The sequence below is a fragment of the Mus caroli genome, chromosome 18, assembly GCF_900094665.2.
Source record: "Mus caroli chromosome 18, CAROLI_EIJ_v1.1, whole genome shotgun sequence".
Lineage (NCBI taxonomy): Eukaryota > Metazoa > Chordata > Mammalia > Rodentia > Muridae > Mus > Mus caroli.
Window position 1 is genome coordinate 76334283 of NC_034587.1, and position 24066 is coordinate 76358348.

The 24066-nt window shown below is 45.7% G+C and overlaps 1 protein-coding gene across 2 annotated transcripts; it reads right to left on the reverse strand.

Annotated features, from left to right (window-relative positions):
- Positions 1-1973: 1973 nt before the first annotated feature.
- Positions 1974-22834, reverse strand: Adnp2 (ADNP homeobox 2). 2 transcript variants are annotated; one of them, XM_021151012.2, is made up of 4 exons: positions 22523-22834; positions 14688-14808; positions 9518-9607; positions 1974-5829 (listed from the first exon to the last, which is right to left on the reverse strand). In XM_021151012.2, exons 1-4 carry the CDS (start codon positions 22681-22683, stop codon positions 2530-2532), a joined length of 3672 nt encoding a protein of 1223 aa, XP_021006671.2. In that variant the 5' UTR covers positions 22684-22834; the 3' UTR covers positions 1974-2529. The 2 variants fall into 2 exon arrangements, with proteins under 2 accessions (XP_021006671.2, XP_029327867.1); XM_029472007.1 differs by having other exon boundaries at positions 22519-22606.
- Positions 22835-24066: the final 1232 nt, after the last annotated feature.

Genomic DNA, 24066 nt, shown 5'->3' on the forward strand with positions numbered 1-24066 from the left:
CTTTTTTAAAAAATGACCTTATAATAAACTTTGTAATGGCACAAGTCCACCAGCAGTCAAGTTTCAGGGCCAGGATCTCTGAGTTTAATAAGGATAACCTGGCTACTCAGGAAGACCTTCAGGAAGAAAAAGAGACAAACAAGCATAGGTCGATGGCACACGCCTTTAATTTCAGCACTTGGAAGAGGCAGGTAGATCTGTGTATTCGAGGTCATCCTGGTCCTGGTCTACAGAGCAAGTTCCAGGGCAGCCAGGGCTACACAGAAACCCTGTCTCAAAAGCAAAGCTTCACTTTCAAACAAGATCCTTTAGCGCCTGAGGAGATCTGCAGGTGCAGTCAGAATAGGTATTAGAGACTGAATAATCATCAGGACAGTTCGCAGGAACTACAACAGTTCTGAAGCTGGGATCTCCTACTGGCATGACTGAGAAGCTGAGGCTGCAAGTAGGCAGAACGGTAGCACAGCCACCAGTGAAGTCCTGTCGGGAAAAGGCAGAGAGCAACAAGTACACCGGCCAGTGAGGAGAGGAGAACGGGCTTCAAGTGGCAAGCGTGGGGCAGTTGTAGCCTTTCTTTCACTAGTGGAAGCTTTACTGTGAAAGAGCAGATTTCGGCTGGGACTGCCTGAGAGAAGGGCCTTTTGTGTCCTGCTATGCTAACTTAGCCAGGCCTTTCTTTCATTCCTCATTACGGTACCCAGATTCAGAGGGGTGCCTAGCACAGAGTAAATACTCTAGAACTATCTCCGGATTAGTCTGTATACCCGGGAAGATGTCCCACATCAGAGTGGTTTATATATCTTGACACTTACAAGAGCTAGTAGAAGCCTAAAGACACATGGCTTCAAGCCCCACCTTGAGCAAGGAGACACAGGTTTAAGAGAATGACAAACTTGTCTATGATGCTCTCATCTCAGCACAAATCCAGGGAAGTACCTCAAATCCTGAGCAGACTGGACCACTGGTTGCCTACATGAACCTTAGCTTCTGCGCTTCTGTAAATCACAAGTTGCAGAGTAACATCGGCATGAAAGGATATGGTGAGACTTAAAGGGTGACATGTAACACACCTGTTAGACTCGCAAAGCCTCCCTGGTTCTGGAGAAGCTCACACAGCAAGTATACACCACCCTGCTTGACTTAAGAGTAATGTTTTAGCGTTACAAGAATTGAACAGTTCTATTTTCAGTGGTTTAACAAATTTTAATTCAAAAATAGACACTCTGAAAATTAAAAAAAAAAAAATAAAGTCCAACAAGCTCTGAATTTACAAGAGTATACCAAGTCACAAATAATTGCCTCAAAATCCATTTTAGTAATCACATGCAAGTATTATATTTAAAAATGCTATATAGCAACACTGCAGTGCTTTTCAGAGGCCATCAAACCCTCATATTCTGAAGGTGGGCCACACCCCCTGCTTGCTGCGTATCCCCGAGGGACGGTTCTGACCAGAGCTGGCTGGGCCTCATTATCAATTCTGGGGCTTTACATTAGTTCTTATCACAGAAGGAAAAACAAACAAACAAACAAGATTTGGCATCCACAGGACTGTGAAAATTCATTGATTCACCATCCCCTTCACCTGAACACCTAACTCTAACACATCTTCCCCAAGCTACGCTAACCACAGGGAGAGCTTCTGGTCTGCTTGACACCTTATGCCTGCAACCCGAATTCCATCTCAAGTTGTGTCTCAATCAAGAGCAGGACCCACATGTCTGTCCCAGGTTCCTCCTTCCTGCTAGGCTACAAGCGGCCCTGAGGAAGGAAGCACCGATGTGGTTTCCGTTTACTCTAAAGGCACTAAAAGTCTGTCTTACCTCTCAATAGAGAAATGACTTGTCATCACAGCAGAAGACAGTTTGCACCATAAAGCATTTCTGTTCCTAGAGACTTTATTTGTAAAGCAACACTTGATTATTACTACACACCAGATCTCAGAGTCAGGATATTTTAATAAATGGACAACATTTGAGTTTTTTTAATGAATTATGATATTAAAAATATAGCTGTCAGGGAACACTTGAAAAGGTGTAAATCAAATCTGTACTCATAAACGAACAGCATTGAGAGGAGGAGAAGCTAATGCTTTGAAGCAAGTCCTCAGGGAGCCACACACATCCCAAGTGCTGGCTTCTCTAAACACGTACTGACTGTCACTAGGCGCCGTCTGTAAACTAAGAGGGAGCGATGCTTTAATTTTCTATTAATCAAGTATTCTCAAACAAGCAGAAATCCCCTAAAATGAAAAACCAAGTATTTGTAGATTGCAGGCTCTTGCTACTGACACTGACACTCGTGGGGAAACAAGGCGTGCATGGAATACCAAAGATTTAATTTACATGACAGAAGGAAAAACTGACAGCTGCAAAGCAAACTGCAGAGAACAGCTCATCTGTGGAAGTGTGTGCTTCCTTTTCAGGCTTTCTGAGCACCTGGAACACCTTGAAGGGCCTCAGACACTTAGAACAGAGTGAGAGGTGGGGATGGGGTGTCCAAAGTCAGCCAGACTTCAGACTTACTCTTCTACAGGTTTTGTGATTCACACTCACCAAAGTTCAGTCTGTGTTTGACATTTTTAAGTTCAGACATATCAAAACCTAGAAGTACTGAAGGCTTGTGAGTTTTTATTGCTTTCATGCAAATATACCTTCTCTTCCCAAAGAATGAAGCCACGTCAATTTTCCACACCCACAAGAGTGAGGACAGCAGTTCCACTTCTTTTCTACTAGGATATGGTCTCTTGTGAAAATAATCTCTAAGGAACTGTTTCTTTTCCTCGTAGGAACGCCCTTCGTACTTGCTGGGGTCCAAGGCCAGCGCCTGCAGTGAGTCTTCACTGGGCCCCGACCCCTCCGTCCTGATTTCACTCTTCTGTCTCTTCAAAGGCACAGCGCTCAGACCTTTCTCTGAACCCGAGCTTGCATCAGTATCTAGGGTGAGCTGGGGCTCCTCCCCATCCCTCTGGTCTTCCGGCCCTAAATGGCCTTCAGGCAGCTTTCTCTTTACAGGAAAGGTGGACTCAGGGATCACGTCCCCATTGACCATCAGCAGTTCACTACTCTCAATAAATCCGGGCTGGACTTGCAGGTCTGAGCTGCTGTCCTTGGGAGCACTTCTACAACGGAGCAAATGGACAGCGATGGCACCTAAGGTCATGTTTCCAGTGTAGACCCCGCAACAGTGGATGCACTTAAAGGCCGGAGACCTGAGCATTGTATGGACTGTGGGCATGACATGGTGCCTCTCCTTCAGGTGTAGCTCATAGGCATCCACGGTCATAAACGTGCTGAAACAAAATGGGCAGGTCAGCTTCTGTTTGTTAGGTATCTTTGGTGCAACCTCAGGCTGAGGCCTCACCTTAACATACACAGGTACCAGCGACTTGGAGTGTATTCCAGCAAGGATAGCCAGGTACACTTCTCGCTCTCCAAGTTTCTCTCGTGGCAGTATGGTGATGAAATCGAGATGAGGGAAGAGCAGGTTCCCATTAGCATCCAGGTCCAGTTGGAAGCCTCTGTTACTATAATCCATAGACAGTCTCTTCTTGCCCAGGTGCTTAGTCCTGCTGTGCTCCACAAGGCCCCGGACATCATGAAAAGTGCACGGACAAAACAGGCAGCCCAGGCCATGCATGAGCAAATGGTGCATCAGCTCCTCCTGCGAGACCAGGCACTTACAAGACAGGCAGCGCACTGTCTTCTCTCTCATCCACTTCAGAAATGGGGCACACGCAGCAAGCTTTTCAGGCTCAAGTTTCTCACTAGACTTGGACTCGCTCTGCTTGTGAGCCACTTCCATGTGAACCTGGTAGACATTGGCAGGAAAGAGTTCATTGCAAACCTGGCAGAGCTGAGCCTCACTCTGCTTGTGAGCCACTTCCATGTGAACCTGATAGACATTGGAAGGGAAGAGCTCATTGCAAACTGGGCATGTTTTCCACTGCTTCGCCTGTTTGAGTGCCTGATTTGCATCTGCCACCGGTGGGGTAGCCTGCACAAACACACTAGGGGCGGGGCTCACCAACACCTGTGGAGAGGGCAGGCTGGGCAAGGAGCTGCCCATCTGTGTGCCCGAGCCTGAGGGCAAGAACTGCACTGGCACCTGGGGTGGAGGTCCAACAGCTGCAAGGCCTCCACCAGAGGGCACTGGCAGAGTGACAGATACTGGGGCCAGTGTATAGGTGGGGATTCCATTCACTTGTTTCCCAGTCGGGATGAGCTGTCTGAGAATAGAGCCCGAAGTAAGGAAAGTAGTGTTTTGTGACGTTCCAGCTCTCACTGGCTGGCTCACAGGCAGGATGCTGGTGCTGACAGACGGGCTGAGCTGCAGTACCCCAGGCCTCACTGGGGGGCCCATAGGAAGCACTCCCGGTGTTACTGGCTGACCGAGCTGAAGAACGCCAGAGTTCACACCCTGATTCACAGGGACAACTCCCGAGGGGACAGTCTGGTTTGAGGAAAGCAGCCCAGATGGCACCACCTGGCCTGCAGGGAGAACCCTCAAGGGCACTGTCTGGCCAGGAGGGAGAACTCGAGGAGGAGCTGTCTGGCCAACAGGAAGAGTTGATGACTGAACCACCTGGCCAGTGGGTAAGACCCCAGAAGTGGCTGTCTGACCAGGGATCACTCCAGCAGGGGTCACCTGACCTGCAGGAAGGACTCCTGATGGAACTGCTCGACCTACAGAAATCACTCCAGAAGATGTAGCCTGGAGAACCCCCGAGTTAACAGAGGGACCCATAGGCAAGACACCAGGCCCCACAGGTCTGTTCATGGGCCCCATGGGCTTAGTGAGGGGTAAAACTCCAGGGCGGACAGCTTGGTTCACGGAGCACATGGCTTGGTTCACAGGAAGGATGCTTGTTCCAACAGACTTATTCACAGGCCCAACTGGCTGAGTCAGGGGCAGCACAGAAGTATTCACAGGCTGATTAAGTGCAACACTGTGAGAGAGAAAGACAGGTGGGGGAGCTGACTGCTGCAGGGTGAGGCTACTCTGGCACACAGGCAAAGAGCTGGAGACCAAAGCTACGTGAGACTGGGCAGTGGTAGGTGGGGAGTGTGTAAGGCTCCCAGAAGTGCCTGGGGTCACAGTCACTGACTGCACAGTGCCAGGGCTTTGACTGTTCTGTGGCAAAGCAAGCTGGAAGCAGGGTGGAGGGGCTGCAATGCTTGGAGCACTGCTGTTGGGCGGTAAAGCTAAGTGGGTCACTGGTTTTGGAGCAATATGCATTTGCTTCAGAAACCCAGTCCTCTTGATGTGTTCTGAAATCACAGACCTCAGCTTATTCTCCAAGTCCCTATGTGCATCTGATGTCAAAATGTGATACATCAGGGCGTCCTGACTACTGGCGATGGCACTGCATTTTTTACAGTAGTACTTGTCAAATGGAAGGATTTTATCCACAGAAACAGGATCACTTGCTTTTGGTTGCTCTTCTGTTTCCTCAGTTCGCAAACCAAAGTAGGAGTTAATTAAGTAATTGAAATGGGCCACCAGCACGTGCTTTTTCATGCTGTAGTACAGAGTGTTGGAAAAGTTACACTTTAGACATGTGAAACTTATCACGTCACTCCTTGATGTCTTCGTCTCACCCAGAATGTTCACTGTGTAGCTCTGGACTTTGCGTGCAGGCGCATGGAACATTCTGAAGTGCTTGCCCACCACCCTGGGCTGCGAGGAGAACGGGCAGTTGGGGCAGGGAATCATCAGCTCCTGGTCAGCCTCGTCTTCATGATATCGATGCAGGTGATTTTTGAGGGAAGTGAGCACCTTTGTTGAGTACCTACAGAGACTACAGCAGTATGGTTTTGTCCGGTATCTCTGCCAAAAGAGAAGAGAGTCTTAGGCAGAGCAACAAGTCACCAGGCTTCCCTTAAACTCTCCATCTGTGTGCTTCACTACCAAGATCCCAACTCCAAGGAACAGTGCACTCTCCCAGCTGACGTTTCCGATTGGAAGGCCATGGTGCAGTACCCTGTCAACTTATCAACTCCTGTTAACTTAAGGACGATAGAAACAATGGATTTCGTCCAAACTCCTCACTTGCTGACTCTAAGCAATCACCTAAACCCGCTTCTCTCAGAAGTTCAATCTGTACTCCATTCTGTCCTTTAAATAAAACACAGCAACAGAAATAAACTTAGTTAATTTTCTGCAATTAAGTTCTTTCTCTCTGCCTTCCCATCACTTTCCCCTTTGCTCCAAATTGTAAAACTTGGAATTCAGCTACAATTGACCTGGTTTCCAACTTGTAAGATCTTCTTAATTGTATTTTCCCCATTCCGTGAGACAAGTAAGATCTAGGTTACATGGATGCACTAAGAAGACAGGCTTGTTATCCCAACTACTCAAGAAGAAACCAGAGGGTAGAATGCATAAGGCCAACCTGGGCAACATGGTAAAACCCTGTCTGTAATGGATAAATAAATGAATGAATAAAAACACAAATTAGAGACACAGATCAATAGTGGAGAGCTTCCTAAACATATAAAAGATCCTAAATTCTATCTTTAGCATCATCCAAACAGATGACACCCACACACCACTAAAGGGGGGTTACATAAAAGTTACAAGGGTGTCCTAGTCAGGGTTATTGCTGTGATGAAAACACCATGACCAAAAAGCAAGCTGGAGAGGGAGGGGTTTATTTCAGCTTAAACTTCAAGGTCCATCACTGAGAGAAGTCAGGGCAGGAACTGTTGCAGAGGCCATGGGGCAGTACTAGGTTCATCACAAATTGCTCAGCCTGCTTTCTTACAGAACCCATAATGGGCTGGGCCCTCCCCCATCAATCACTAATTAAGAAAATGCCTCACAGGCAGAACTTGTGAAGGAAGCATTTTCTCCATTGAAGTTCTCTCCTTTTAGAGGACTCTAGCTTATGTCAAGCTGACAAAAAACTAGCCAGCACAGAGGCAGTCATGGTAGAAAGGTCGGGGGAAGTAGGAATAAGGAAGCAGAGTGTATGGTATCAAAATATGTTATATATATATATATATATATATATATATATATATATATATATATATATTCAGGACCCAAGAATCACTTGCTTAATTAAGGAAAGCTGTCACTTTTACAACCGTGACTCATGTTCTCTAGAATAGCTACGAGAGTATATGGAAGCCTCCAGTCTCATCCAAGTCCAGAGACCCAGAGCATGGAAACCACACAACTCCTTCCCTTGTGTCAAGATGGAAGCAGACTAGATCTACTTTGGAGGCCCACAGTAAACTGTGGCACCAGCAACCCAGAGGGGCCCGTCCTTGCTGAAACTGTGGTCTCATAATCCCTCTAGTAAACATATACCTCTTCCACTCCCTACTCATATCGTCCTTCTCCTCAGGTCTGGTAAGGTATATGATACACAATTTAACATCATATTAATGACTTTCAGTAGACAGTAGAACTATGTTCTAGGATTTTTGAGGACCTACAATAACCTCAGGCAATAGTCACAAACTGGAGAGAAAGCAGAAAGAAAACTTACTTCCAGTGTTTCTAAGAGCCACACTTTTTCATATTTAGCACAGCTGAAACCCAGGCTTATCAATGGGAATCAATCATCCTATTCTCGGCCTGCAAGGTGGCTCCGTGGATAGACAACCCCGAGTTCATTCCTTGGAACACATGGTCAAAGGAGAGAGATGATCCCCACAAGTTGTCCCCTGACCTCCATATCACATGTGTGCCCCCCCCCACACACACACACACAAACATAAACAAAGAAATGTTAAAAACAAGAAGACAACCCTCACTCGTGAAGAGTTAAGTCTGTGGTTTTCTGGAGGGCACGACGAAACTTCTACCTGTCTAGGATGCATGGAGATAGCAGGATATCCATACTCCCGCATATTCAAATCTCTGCTTTCAACCAGCACTGGTCCCAAGCTGTGGATTCCCACGAGAAAGGAGCCTGCCCTCTATCAGCAGAAGCCCAGTTTGGATCAGATCTGTAAACTGAATCCACACCCCAAGGAACGACAGCCCTCAGATAAATGATCTTACACAACACTCTTCTCCATGGAAGTCACCCCAGATCATGATAAGCTGTGTGCCCCTCAGGCAACCAGAGGAACCCTGCTCCCTTTCCATAACAGTGAGATAAATCTTCTACATTCTATGAGAACCTGGTTCTGTGTTCTATGTGTAAGAGAAGAAACTGGTAAGCTAGATGGTCATTCCGGGGTGACCCTGAGGAGGGTGTTACTCTATCAGAAGAGATGGCTTCTCACACTACTGCCCCAAAGACCCTTCAAAGGGATACTGGGATGAAGTACGAGATATCACTCCTGACCACGAGCTCAAAAGGCCAGGGTGGAAGAATGTGAGTATGAGTGTGGGTGTGTGTGCGCACAATATTACAAAAAATTAAAAGTAGGTAAAGCATACGAAATAAAGGTATAAAGAGAGAATATTTTCATGCAGATGTACAATACTTGTATTTTAAGCTAATTGTATTTTCTTACAAAAGTCAAACAGATAAAAGGTCAAAATTATAAAGTAAAAATATGAAAAGCTAGCTATTAAGAATTTATAAAATTATAAACATAGTGTTGTCTAAATGTCCAACATTCAGAAAGCTGGCAATAGTCATTACCCACAGCAACTTCCAGGAGGCCCTGCAAGCTCAGGCCCTGCACAGATAGGCACTTTTAAGAAATCGTTTATATCTCAGTACTTCTTCTCTGAAGAGATGTGTTAATTACCACTGTGTTACTAGCTCTTCCCAATGTTCGGTACAGCAACGTGCCATACATGTCTACCGCTGGGATCTCTGTGTGCTATCCTGTACATCTAATGTGGCTTATTGCACAACAATGAAATCACTTGATGACACATTTCTAAGAACACATCCCCATCCCGTAGCAATCACCATTACCAAGTGCTATTTACTATACTTAACTGTATGCATTCTACTTTTATATGGCCAGCCACACAGGCTTGTTAAGTTAGTATCAGTCAGCAGTGGTGGTGCACACCTTTAATCCCAGGAGGCAGGAGGCAGGAGACAGAGGCCGGTGGATCTCTGTGAGTTCCAGGCCAGCCTGGTATACAGAGCTAGTTCCAGGACAGCCAGGGCTACACAGAGAAACCCTGTCTTCAAACACCCCTCCCCACCCAAAAGATTAGCATTCCTACAAACAATGCAGTACATCACACTGTGACCCACATCCCTAGACAAGTATTTTTAGTTCCACTATAATCACCTTTGCACATGCAGTGCCCCACTGACTGGAACGCCGTTCCTGATGTGTAAGTTTGTCACTTGAAGAATTACTAACAAAGGTTCTTCCTACAGTCAGTTCTCATTACAAGCCTTGGCTGTGTACCACACTGTGCATGGACAGCTGTCAGCAGCAGCAGTCCTGCCACGCACAGTGACTCTAGTGCCACTTCCTCCCACCTCAGGGACACAACCTCCCAATTAACCAGCCACCCTAGTAGCCATGGTGTGCCCAGCCACGGTTCACTTGCCCCTAATGAAAAGGAATTTAAAAATACATACCGCTTTCTTTCCAGAAGGTTCCCAAGGAGCAACATCCCCCCATGACGTATTATAAAAGTACTTCTCTCCTGGATCAAAGCTTTTAAGATCCTTAAGGGGAGAAAAGAAAAACAAATATTATATAACAATTTATGAGAAATATTTCAAGCTAGAAGTGAAGGTGAAGGCCTTTAATACCAGACTGAAGCAAGAGGACCCCAAGGTCCAAAGGCAACCTGGGCAACTTAGCACCTTGTTGTTATTACCTTGTTGCAAAAATAAAAAGGTGGAAACATTAGACCATGAGGCTCAGCGGTAGAGCACGGACCGCAGGTGCCAAGGCCCCGAGTACATAATCCCCTCCTACAAGCATTAAATCCATGACCGAGCAACCTGCCACCTCGTAATCTATATGGCAAAGAATGGAAGCACAGTCATGAACTAACTTTGACATTTAAAGTATGCATTTCAAGAAAAAGGTTTAAACTATCCACATTAAAATTTATAAGAAATACAATTTTATAAGAAATAAACAGAGATCTCTCTCCCAAAAGAAAATGTTCCCTATACTTCATACACAGAAGCAGGGTTCCAGTGTCCATAAACTCATGTAGCACACACACACACACACACACACACACTCACTGTCAGCCAAGAGAAGAACTGGCATAGGCAGGCACTCAGCAGTCCATTTCCAGCCGCGCGTCACCAGGATGCAATCTGCTTAGCCTTCCTTTGCTCACCCTGCAGAGCTGGCCTTCCTTCCGGTCAGGATCTAAACACAGCCAGTGCTTTCTCTTTTCTCCTAAAACAGAGGTCACTTTTCTTTTCTTTTTTCTTTAGTTTTGTGTATGTGCTGCCTACAACATCTGTGTACACGTTTGGGTGCCTGGCGTCCTCAGGAGCCAGGACCAGGGCATCAGAACCCCTGCAACTGGGGATGCAGAAGATTGAGAGCCACTATCTGGATGCTGGGGATCAAACCTGAGTCCTCTAGAACAACGGTCGCTGTTCTCACTGCTGAGTCATCTCTCTAACCCCAGAAGTTACTTTCCACACCCCACACAAAAACACAAAACCTTGCTTCACTGAGAAGGTAGGAAAAATGGTACAATGGAAGTGTACTACTGCTGACTGGAGCCAGTGAGCTAAGTGGCAGCTGTCTGACGAGAGGGACAGTGAAGTGAAGAGCCACTTGTGGGCTGGACAACAGGTCCAGCACACCAGAGAAACAACAGAAAAAGGGGGTGGGTCACACCCATGGACAACTGACAGGGTAAAACCGGGTGAGAGGCAGGCAGAACTTCTGTCATCAACACTAAGTCTCTGATAGTCACTGTTAAGACTCTGGGGACCCAATCAATGAGAGCGATTCCAAGCTCAGTTTCACAGTTGGCAAAGACAGGTATTGGGAAAGGGATAACATTTGAAATAAAAATAAAGAAAGTATCCAATTAAAAAAAAAACCCACAGGATTTCTTTGTGCCTCGTTTGGCAAAGGGGAAGTGATATACTTATTTAATGTGCTTATTTACTGAGTTATTGACAGAGCTGGGACTACAATGAGCTGGGACTCATTTGTAGAGTCAAATTCTACCAGAATGCCTCACTCCCACTGTTTTGTAATAACCTCTTTTATTTTCTCCCACTTGCTGACCCTGAATAAAATAGATGAGAGAGAGAGAGAGACAGACAGACAGACAGACAGAGAGAGAAGGGTATTAGAAAACTTTTCACAAGCAAACACTGTCTCCCCTTGGAGACAAATGCTGTGATGAGCGCTTTCAGCAAGTAGAGGAGCAGCAATCAGGGAACCCAAGTCCAGTCAGCCTGGCATGAGCACAGGCAGGAGAGACAGGCAGCCAACACTGCCACTGGGATAAGCAAGCAAGGCCCGAGCAGAGTGCAAAACTGCAGAATGCTAAAGGAGAAGAGGCTTGGAATAAAACTGTTCCACAGGCTGGCAGCAGTTGCTGAGGGAGATGTGCCAGAGTCTTCCACTTCTCTAAGTTCACGTGGCCCGGGACACTTTTCTAAATATAAAGTAAAAACCTATTCTTGCTGTCTCTGTGTGTATGCAGTAGAGCACTCAGGAAAAACGTCCAAGTGTGTCAATAAGCAGGTACAACCCCGAGGCACGCAGTGCCCTGAGTCACCCCATGGAATGCAGAACAAAAGCCAATGAAGGACACAAATGAGACATGTTCAAGGCCAGGCCATCCTCACAGAACTGGACCTAGCACAGTTCCAGCGGAAGCAACAAAACCACCTGCACGCTGTAACCTTCTGCCATCAAAACAGACAACAGAAAAATACTACAATTCGGAAGGCCAAAGGAGGGCTCAGAAAAGCCGGAAGAAAAGGGCTGTCATGAGGCATCACCTGGAGAGTTTGCTACTTTGAAAGGTGACACTTCAAAAGGATGAAGGGCCTGCTTCTGTGGTCACTAAGGAATGCCTTCTATTGGCTAGGTAAATGACAGGACCAGATGAACCTGTTATCATCAGCAACACTCCCAAGTCCTGACTGTGGGCCAGTCGGTAGACTACATACTTTATGACAAGACAAAGGTGACCAAAAGCCAGCAAAGTTACCACCCAGTACAAACCTGGGGAAATAAACCCTGTAAACAAACAGCACATGCAAGGAAACCGGAAGCTCACCAGCAGAGGACTATAGGTCAACCTCTCTAAGTGTGGCAATTAAATGTCACTCTCTACCTAACAATTAGCTACACTTTATAACATTCACAGCTTATAGTACTGTCTTTATAATCAAGAATTACCTTTAATAATCAAGAAGGAATTAGCTGAGCCAGTTAATTCCAATTAACAGTTAATGACCAATGGTAATTCATATACTACCTTTACCTACACCAATGCTAGTACTCTGCCTTATGGCTTGCGCTGCCTGCTTTCTTATAAAACCCAGGACCACTAGACCAGCATTGGCACCACCCACAATGTGCTGGGCCCTCCCCTATCAATCACTAATTAAGAAAATACCCTACAGCTGGATCTCATGGACACATTTTCTCAGTCTCCTTTCAGATGACTCTAGCTTGTGTCAGGCTGCATAAAACTACCCACCACAGTAGGAAACCACACAAAATCCAGCAATTATAAAAAAGTAACGTTCAGTATCCAATCAAAACCTTTCAGCTATCTAATCAGAAGTAAACTATAATGCCAAACCAGGAGCACAAGCAGTGTTAGGTATGCATCAGAGAGATGGCTAAGCAGGAAAGATGGAAGGAAAGGGGTTTGAGAGAGGGTTCAGGCGTTAAGAGCCCTCTTCCAGAGGACCAGGTTCAGTTCTCAGCAAGGGCAGCTGGCAACTGCCTGGACCTCCAGTACCAAGGGGTCCAACACATCCCTCTGTTGGTACACAGACATACATGCAAAATACGCACATACATAAAATAAAGATAAAGATTTAAAATAAAAAGAGGGGTAGAGGAGATGATTCAACAGCCAAGATCAGGTGCCGCTCTTATAAAAGGCCAGAGTTCAATTCCCAGAACTCATATGATGGCTTCAGTTCCAGGGGATCCAATGCCCTCTTCTGATCTCTACAGGGACAAGGCACACACATGGTATACATACATGCACATAACCAAAGCATCCAAACACATAAAGCGTAATTTAAAAATTCTAAAAACCAGGGGCTGGTGAGATGGTTAGCCATTAAGAGCACTGACTACTCTTCCAGAGGTCCTGAGTTCAATTCCCAGCCACCACATGGTGGCTCACAACCATCTATAATGGGATTTAATGCCCTTATCTGGCATGCAGGTGTACATAACACAGATAGAGCACCCATATACATGAGTAAATCTTTTTTTAAAATAGAAAAGGATGTTAGATTTTCATAACAAAAATGCCAATCTAGCCAGGCACAGTAATGCATGCCTTTTATTCTGGCACGCCAGACAGAAACAGGCAGATTTCTTTGAGTTCCTAGAAAGCCTGGTTCTCATAATAACACAGACCATCTCAAAGTCTATGACCATAGATAAAACCTTACTTTAGGGAGAAAGGACAGACAGCTAATGGAGCGGAGCTGACGCACACCAAGGCTTAAAGGAAGTCCTTCAGACAGAAGGACATTAGCCAAGAGGGGTTTCAAGTTCCTTGGGCAAGTCTGATCCTCACTGACAGTGTATCTAATTTCTTCTTCTTTATGTACAACTACTTAACAAACCATAACCAAAAAACCTGCCAAAAGCCCCCAACTCTCAGGGCCATTTATATACCCTCTGAAAAGTCCCCAGAATTCCAAATGTCACTCAATCACAGAAACTATCTGCCACTAGCAAAATCATGTCCCTGCTAGGTAGAGCACAAGGCAAATCACAGTTGCTGTGGACAGTCTGAAGCAGCCCCATGTCCCACACCTGGGACTAAGACAAAATCATATTCCCATAATATTTCTTTTATTTCTGGGTTTTTCGAAGAAACCAAAATTCTCAATACAATGCTATCATTGGATTGTTGTATGACACAGCATGCACATATATATCAAAAGCCAGCACTGCATAGCAACAGGTCAAGGGTGAATTAAGGTCACAGACACACCCTTTTGGTCAGTTCATTGTCATAACACTGAGATGATGTTGATGGCATAGACAGTTCAAGAAATATTAAACAAAGCTGCTGTCTACTCATAGCTGCGGGTCATTCTGTGCTTACTTCATCCCTGGCTGTGGGAACCGAGAAGGTGTCCATTAGAATTTTTACATTTTGTAGAGAATTTGGTTCAGAGAACTATGAAAACTAAGTAAGTGTTCTGCCTCTGAGCTAGATCTCCTGGCCAGTTCCTTAATCTTATTAAGAATATTCCAGGCTTTGAACTAGGCTTTATTTGTAACTGAAATCTAGTAGTGAACAACTAAGTTAGCAGGATTCCTAACAATAAGCAGGTAAGTACAAATATTGTCGAAGAGCCCCCGATAGTCTCTGTCCCTTCTCAGAGAGCCCGTGGCTGCCGGTGCCTTAGTGATCTGTCGTTACCTTACATCTCTTAGATTTCATCCTACTGTCTTTCAAAGCTTTAGGAAATCCCATTTTTTGAGGAATTTTATCCATTCTCAACTCTCCAATCTCCGCTCCAAAGGCCTGCTCTGTGACCTCTAACACTGGACTCCTCATTACCTGGCCACTCTCTGGCCTCGCTGTCACCTGTCACTCACCTTCAGCAGCTCCTTGCAGCTGTCAAGGCCAATATCCACAAGGATGCCTTTCACCCTCTTCCGCACCTTCCTGATGTTGTCAAGATTCTGCACAGGAATTTGAAACATTTTGGAGATTTTCCTTAAAAAAGAAGAAAGAACTGTAACTAACATGCACACATACAAATATGGTTTCAGCAGAGCTAGTTAACACATTACAGCATCATTTGTAGCAGGTGGTGCTGAGGAAACTACAACCATGCAAAAGACCATACATGACTCTTCCCTCCGGCATCAGAACTCAGCATTAAAACAGAAGCTAAACTGCAGACTCTTAGATGAAAACCTAGGATTACATTTTGATGGCTTTGGATCTGCCAACAGAGCCTCACTATGGCACCAAAAAGTACACACAACAAAAGAAAAAGTCTATTAGGCAGACTTCAACAAAGTTAATGCCTCCAGGGGCACCATCAAAAAAGCAAAACTTCCACAAAAAGAAGGGATTTTGTTTTAATTACATTTCTGATATATCCAGAATAAAGAACTCCTAACTGAACAGGATTGAAGAGATGGTTCAGTAGTTGAGAGCACTTGTTGCTCTTGCAGAGGACCCAGGTTCAGTTCTCAGAACTCATATGGAAGCTGTCTATTCTGCATACACATAATACACAAGCATACATGCAGACAGAATACTCATACACATAAAATACACTGTATCTTTAAAAATGAAAAATAATTCAATTTAAATGAGCAAATGATCTAAACATACTTTTACAAAATACACGAAAGGATGCTGCACATCTTACTCACTTTAAAAAGCAAAAGTACTGGCCTGGCAAGGCACAGGGAAACCAGAACTGGCACACAGTGCCAATGATAAGGTACACAGGCCAGCCAATTCAGAAGGCAGCCTGAATTCCTCAAGGAAACAAGTGTGTAGATGCCACCTAAGCTAGCAGCTTCATCCAAGAGAAAAAGTTAGGCAAGAATGTTCAGAGAATTATTCAACTACACCTCCAACATCCATCACATTAAGAAAGCTGTGCACAACAACATGGTGGCTCACAACCTACTGTAAAAGGATCCAATGCCCTCTTCTGATGTGTCTGAAAACAGCCACAGTGTACTCATATACATAAATAAATCTGAGAGAGAGAGAGGCGAGAGAGCTATGCATACCCAGATTTTGGACCACAAAGACAAGTACTTGAAAGGTGGTGTGAGAGTCAAGAGTTCACAAGCATTCTCCTCTACAGAGCAAGTTCAAGGGCAAGCTGTACTATGTGAGCCCTTGTCTCACAGACTGAACAAAAGGAAGGAGTGGGGGAAAAGGAGGGAGAGAGAAAAGAGAGAAACAATACCCTAGGGAAAGAATTCTACAGCTAAAGCAAGGTAAAGACAAGACGAACAGAAAGCTCTAGTACCAGTCATGTCAACAGGACAAGGAAGGAAGCTTAGAAGAAGTCTCCACAAGCCAAAGCCAACAAAATCTAGGCACCAGAAAAATGGCAGCAATAGATTCTAACCTGTGGCAGTTTCCCTAAGTTCCTCTTATGACAGAACCTGAAACAGCTACCAGAAATGCTGGACAGAACTAACCAAACCGATCAAGTATGGCAGAAGCAATGCCATACAAACGAACTCCAAGACTAGATGGCAAAAACAGCGCCTTTCATTCCTAAGAATTCGGGTGGAGTCACAGCTACATTTATACACACACCCTTCAACATGGAGTAAAGGGACTTCTGCAAAGTATGGCCCCAGCTACCAAGTCACCACTGGTTCCCAACACAGCAGGGAGTGAGTTATCTCCACTGTATATTCCATATAAATTTCTAATTCAGACTTGTGAATCTGATAATAAAATGTTCTGCTCTACAAAGTGATCAAGGTAGTCCAGAACAATAAAAGCTAAAAAATGTGGTAAAGAATGGGACATAGACTTCTCCACATTAAGTCTATTAATAAGGATAAATAGCATCATAGCACAGGTATAATCCCAGGATGCTAAAGCAGAAAGATCATAGTTCAATACCAATTTTGACCATATAGTAAGGTCCTGTCTCCAAAAACTAAATGAAGACACAGACTGGCACAGTCGGGGTCAGGAGAAAGCAAGAGTAGCAGCTAACTTGGTAAACATGGGACACAACCGAGTGTCCATCAAATGGTACAGGATATAAGCCAATGTGCTGGGTACAGAGAAAGCAACGCTGGCTGACAATAAAAGGGAGCTGATCCAAACATATTAAGCTCTGTGAAAAGCTGTTGGATGGAGAGTTCTTCTGCCATCTCATCACATGAACTGTCTAACTAGATCAAGTCTATAGGTGAACAGCAGATTAGGAGATGGCTGTTGGAGGCCAGTGAGTGAACAGACAGACTTTCTAGAGGTGTTGAAATGTTCTCCTGGAAGACTGGTGACAGTTGGTTGCACATACCAATTCTCTTTACAGCTCAACAAGTTTTACATTTTAAGAAATGTCCTAAGGCAAGTCTACCTTTGCCACCACAAACACAAAAGTATGAGAGGAACCCATGGCTTGGACTGGGAAGGGGGTTGAAACTCGGGCTTGCAAGGTTAAAGAGAGAACAGGACACACAAAATGACCACACAGGAAGAGACCACTTGAATGTACTTTTATTCTGCTTAGAATTCAGATCCTGAGAAATGTCATCCCTTTCTGCATTTTCATGGTTGCACCTTTGAGTGAAACTGCAATTTTTGTCTTTTGGTTGAAGTATGAATTGAGATGTCCAAACATAAAGGGGTAACTATTTGACCTTTATATATATATATATATATATATATATATATATATATATATATGTATATATAATCTTGAGGGCCAGTGAGGTGCCTGCCGCCAAGCAAAGCAACCTGAGTTGTCCTTGTAGAAGAGAACCCCAACTCATGCAAACTTCCCTCTAACTTCTACACACACTCCCATACTTGTTTAAATATACAAACACACAAAAGCAAAATTATTTTAATTTGAAAATACTTTAATATCGTGAAAGGAAAAAAAAAAAACCTAAGGAACTATTCCAAAATGAAGGATAAACTAAACAATGCAACTCCTATCTGAATCTTCTCCTCCAATGACATTCCCGGAATGACTCCCAAATCTTCAAAGGCGTCTAAGGTGAAACAGTATAGTCTACTGCTTCCTTGGTTCTGACGAAGACACTGCTGTCTGTAAGAATACTTTGGGGGATGACTACCATATCTTGTTTGACAATTTCATCTCAAATGATTGGAGGCAGGGGGACCTCTCTGTATTGCATTTGTGACTCTTCTGCAAAACTGTAACTACTTCAAGAAATATTTTTAGGGCCAGAGAAATGACTCAGTAAGTAAATGTGCTGGCTGCCAAGCCAGACAGATCCAAGGCCTGCCTTCTCTAAAAAGCCCTCTGACCTCCTCTATGCAATTGAGAGACACTTACATACTCTCTCTCTCACACACACACACACACATTTTTAGTATCTTTAACTATATAAACTATAAAAGCTTTAAAAAGTATTAAAGTAGGAAATATTTTAGCTACTAACTTCACAACTAAAAAAAGTCATTTAGAACTTGACTAACTTTTTTAAAAGATTGGTAATTGTACTAGAGCATTAACTTATGTCTGTTTAAACGGAATTTGGTACCAACTTCCAAAATTCAACAGGAGTTTCTGGGTCATCAACCCTCTGACAGCCTTTGTAATCCAGTCCCAGAGAATGGCAGTCTCTGGGACTCTGGGACTCAACAGGACAACGGGGACACCTCCTTCAGTAGCTCCCCTTACTGTGCTGTAACCACCAACGGCTGTTTCCCTAATGGACTTAACATTCTTCAAGGAAAGAATGTCACAAAACACCACAAACGCTAAGTAAACAAAAATTTTAAATTTTAAATGGTCAGATGGCTGGATGCAGACTGAGGTCCAACACACTCTAGGCAAACTGATCACATCAAACACCAGTGAGGCAAAGGAGACAGTAAGTACCCCAACCTAACAACTGTTAAAACCTCAAAGCTCGAAGAATCAAATCAGGGAGGCGGCGGCAGAGGATTAACAGGAACAGCATTTTTAGAGACAACTAGGAAAAACTGTTTATGGAGTGGGCCGATTGTCCGTTAAGTTTCTTGTTAGATCATTTACCTAGGAAAGGCTGTCTTGGAGCTTCAGGGACCATTAGTGGTACAAAACAGAGGACTTTAGAAAAAAAATCCCACAAAACATGAAGTAAAAATAAAATTGTTGAATAGAATGCACTTGCAAATATTATACTGTCAGAAGAAGCTGTTGGAAACCCCGACGAAGCCTTTGCAAACACCACACACACTGTGCAGGTCAGACTGAGCACATTAGCTAGAACAAGGCAGGACAAGACCACAGCCAATTATGTTCCCTTGGTCTCTCAAATGCACTGCTATTTCCTCTTCCTGACTCCACTGTTATCTTCTAGGGCTTTTCATTCTCCAAATGCTGTGGTTCTGCCCCATAACCTCAGCTCAAACAAGAATGTTAAATTTACCATTTGCAGCGTCAAGTCACACGGGCAAGGTCGACTCTTTATTCGGGATCTGGGAAAAAAGACCCAGGTCCTGGCATACTTTCAGAAACAACAGCACTTGCAGACCAGGTGGCTCTCTGAAGCACAGGGGTCACAGAATGAGGATGTGTGTGACCCCACCAGCTTTAAGTGGATTCTGCAGATACTTGCTCATGGCTTGGGAACAGGGCCAAGAACTGTCAGGGTTTTTTTTTCTTTCATTTTCAATTACAAGTGCACCCCCCTCATTCATTCATTGTTATTGTGTGTGTGGGGGGGGGGGACCACTGAGGAAACAAGAAATGAAACAGGCAGTTACTGAAGCTTTATAATGTCCAAGCTGCCCTTCCAACATCCCTGGTCTACTGTAGACAATCACTCTGGGAAGGACACGATAGATATTCTAATTATAGGTTTTATCCATCCTAAGATACAAGATTATACACAGAATGCTGGACTATCTGGGAGGAACGGACCCTATTTTCACATCTGCATATCCTCTTCACCTCTGGAAAGAGTAACTGATGGCCAGCTGAGCTTCCTCCCCACCTATGTAAAGGTGCTTACTTTTTAACTTGTTTGTTCCAGCAACTGAAAGACCTCAAATTACCCAACTCCTACATAAACTAGCATTTCCTAAGGAGATCCTTTCATTGCTTTGGTATCACGCCCGTGTAAGGATAGTTCTGATAACTATGTCCTTTATTACTTTATCGTTTATATAATTACATCACTCCCTTTCCCATCCTCCCCAAACCCTCCCATAGTCCACTCCTCGCTCTTCCAAATTCATAGCACTCTTCATAAACTGTTGTTACATACATATTCGTATACATATATATTCCTAAATACAGTGCGATCGGTCTGCATGTTGCTTTATGTACGTTTTCAGGACTGACCACTTGTTATGGGTCACCAATCTGTATGTTCTTCCCTGAGGAGAACTATGTCTCCCACCCCCTCAGTAGCCTGTGGAGGCCTTAACTCCCCAGCCCCGCACGAATCCACTTTAGCATGTCGAGTGTTGTCCTTGCTCAGTGCATGTTTAGGTAGTCAGAAGAAACGTAAAGGACTGGGGACATGGTTCAGTGTTTAAGTTCATGTACTGCCCTTGGAAAGAACCCAAGTCTGGTTCCCAGCAGCAATGATTGTTGGCTGACAGCCACTATGTCCAGGGGATCCAACCTGGTCTTCTCCCCTCTCCAAGCACCTGCACTCATGCGCACATACCAATACACAGGCACACACATACATTTCTTTAAAATGACCAGATGATAATCCCTTTAAGACACAAAACATTTTCGTTCCTATACAATCTAGGTTTTGCTTTAGTTTTTGTTTATTGTTTTAGGTTTTTGTTTGTTTGTTGTTCTGGGTTTTTGGTTGGTTGGTTTTTGGTTTTTCCAGACAGCCCTGGTGACCCTGGAACTCACTCTGCAGACCAGGCTGGCCTCAAACTCCGGGATCCACCTGCCTCTACCTCCTGAGTGCTGGGATTAAAGGCATGTGCCACCATACCCAGCAAGATCTGATTTTTAAAATGGTCAATCTCCAGTGGCAACACAGCAAGGGTCACAGCACAGGTCCTGGGGCTTTTACTTTATAGTTGAGTAAACCTAGCCAACCACCTCTGGCCTCTCTGGGCCTCAGTTGCCTGCATCTGTGAAACAATGCAAGGAATGTACTTCATGAGCAGTTGTCGAGATGACAACACTGGAAAAGCACTACACGTAGACATCAGGGGTTTAGTATAATGTAAATCAAACGCTCAGCGAGATGCCCCAACTATTAGGACTTTCTTTTAGCAACTTCCAAACACTGTAATCCAGAAAGTCTGCTTCAACCAACAGGAAAACCCCTTTCTAGCCACCTGACCTTCATCAGTCTGCTTTCTCTAAACAGCAGATTGGCAAGGATTTGGGTGCAGTATGGAAAAGCTAAGCCCTACCTTTCAACCACCAATGGAGCAACAGTATACTGAAAACCTGACTTCAAATGAAAACGGTATCGGCAAATCCCAAGCTAAAAACTGTATTAACTGTTATCCCCTAAGGCCAATGACCCAGACCTCTCTTCCTCCCATTTCTCAACGAGATGCCTAAAATAGCCTGAAATGACTTCATTTCCTGCCTATCCTAAGTACAAATTTGTGCTTAAGGACCTTTACCTAAGGACCACTGTGTCAAGGCTTTTTTCTGAGCAGGGCCTCCATCTACCCAAGACATCGCTATGTGGCCAATATCACCACCACCTGTGATAGCCCTAGGCAATACGCCTAACTTTCAACCAGAGCTTAACATCGCACTTTCCATAACTTCTTACACATGCTGTCCCCTATTCCCACATCAGACTAGACCAGTCCAAGCCCCGAACTAGCAAAACACTTCAGGTAAAGGTTCTGTCGGTACTAATGTACACTGCAGATTGGTTACCTCTATGGGAGTGATCGCTCATCCTAGTCGCATTAACTTTAAACACCACACTTACACGCGTTTTGGTTCAAATTCAAGCATACTTAAAAATTTATATCTTGTTTTACAACACTACACCAACTCAATCCTTTGTAGAAATTGTGCGAATAGAACCTATTTTGATCCCTCTAAAATGGCAAATGCAAAGTTAAAATTTCACGTTCAGCATCTGCACATCAGTCACGAACGCCGCAGTATCATGGATGAAGAGGCAGGGGTTTGCCCTGGGCAGTGCTTGAAACCAAGCCTCTCCTTCGGAAGAAAACTCGGCGCTTCAGACGTGGCCACAAGCTTGCCCTGCATCCCGCCATCCTCCACAACGGGCTGATCTTCAGGCTTCAGCTTCATTCCCGGGACGCCGCAGAGGGGCGCCCTGCCCGCGACCGCGGAGCCTCCCCGCGCCTCCCGGTAGTGTCCGCTCCCACCCTCCCTCGGCTCCCAACCACTCTCTCTCGCCACGCCCGGCGTCCCGTCCCTGCCCCGCCCCCTCTCCCCATCCATCCCCGGCCTCTGTTCCCGGCGCCGGGACTCCGCGGGTCCCCCTTCCCTGCTCCGTCCTCCCCTCCGTCCTCCCCGTCCCCTGTCCCCGCCCTTCCCCCCCTCCCCAGAACGGCCCCACTCCCACGTGACCCGCGAGCGGGCGCGGAGGGGACCCGAGCCGCGCACTAGAAGGTCCGGGATTCCGAAGGCGCGGAGGTAGCGACGGCGCGACAGGCCACAGTGGGGACAGCGCAGCGGACAGCGCTGGGGACGTCGGGGCGGACCCGGGAGTGGACGGCGGGTGGGTCGCGGGGAGGGTCGGGGGGTCGGCGCAGGCCTGGCGGGCGTACCTACCGCGGGGCGCGAGGAGCGCCGCGTCCCGCCGCCGTCGCAACACCGCCGCGTCCTCCGCCTACGCGGCGGGACCCCCGCCCCGCGCCCGTCCCTCCTCCCGCGCGCCAGAAAGAGAAGATGGCGCTCAGCTGCCTCAGGAAGTGACGTCGCCTCATTTGCATGCCGACGAGGCCAGCCAATGGGTGTAGAGTGTGCCTGGGGACCCCCTGGGCTCTTTTCCCGGGCCCCTCAGGGCCCCTGGAGTCCGCGGGCCTCGAGGCTGTGGAGGGGGTGGGGCCTGCCGCAGCCCCCTCCCCTGGACCCCCTGGGTCTAGAGCCCTCGCCCCCTCTGGGCAAGCTCTCGAGAGAGAGTTTAAGGAGGTGGTGACGTCATTGAAGGGGTGGGGCGAGGCCGTCATCGACCACATGACCAATCACATGGGCCCACCAGAGCTCTGACTTCTTTTGCATGGAATGGGGGTGGAGCCAGTGGAAGCCAAGTGGGTGGCCCCGCCCATACCTACAAGCCAATAAGAAGCCAGCCCTGAGGATACTGGCTTGCTATTGGAGGATAGGACTTAAACTCTAGGAACTTCGACCAGTGTGCCTATGATTGACAGATCTTGGTGAGCCAACCGGATAGGATCTCCTGACTCATCATTCTTGTTAAGAAAATTTGTGTCACACCTTTTGAGAATTTTTGAGAATTAAAGTTACATCCATACCACCCTGTGTGAGAAGAGAGCTAATTGCATGTATTTGCATAATGGTAGAATGTTTCTCAAGTTGGATTGTACATGGAGAAGGAGCTTTCAAATTGTTTTCTGAGTCTTCATCCATGGAGAGGCCAACCCCACCCCACCCCTACAGAAAGCCTGTCTGCTCTAGATGCAGCCAGAGGCTCAGCAGAAACTTTTGGAGAAGACAAATAGAAATACTCTAAAATGTGTTGCAGTCCTTTTAACAGGCCTGTCTTCTATCCCCGCCCCTTATGGATCCCAGACATTTCCCAGTCTGACAACCACTGCCTTCATCAACCCTGTTTCCATAGAAGGCCCATAAAACCAAACCAAGACTTGGGCTCCATCAACTGCCATCACCATGTCTAGGTTCTATCCAGGCTGGTGGTGTTCACCATGTTTGCTCTACCCTATCAGAAACCTTTATCCTCCTGCCTCAACTTCACCATTTTCTAGTCTGCCTTTTGTTCAGTTTGGTCCAGTTACTAGAAATAATAGGCACTCAGTGAGTGACCACATCAGTTTTAAGTGTGTTCAATGTTGAGCTGATGGTACTAACCACAGCCTTTTCTTTCCTACATGAAGACAAGTCACAACGGAAATAGAGCTGGCCTGTCCTATTTATTCATAAGTTGTAGCTTAATTTGATTGTGAAATTACAGCAGCAAGTGAGCATGATGTTCCTACCCATCTCCCTGGAGAAATCGTGGGTGAGATGAAAAGTTAGCTACAGCCTTATGTCTCATCTCACTTCTTCCCATTTCTCAAAGTCTCTGTCCTTTCTTCTCACCTGCCCTTGACTCCTCAACTTCAGGCATTGCCTCC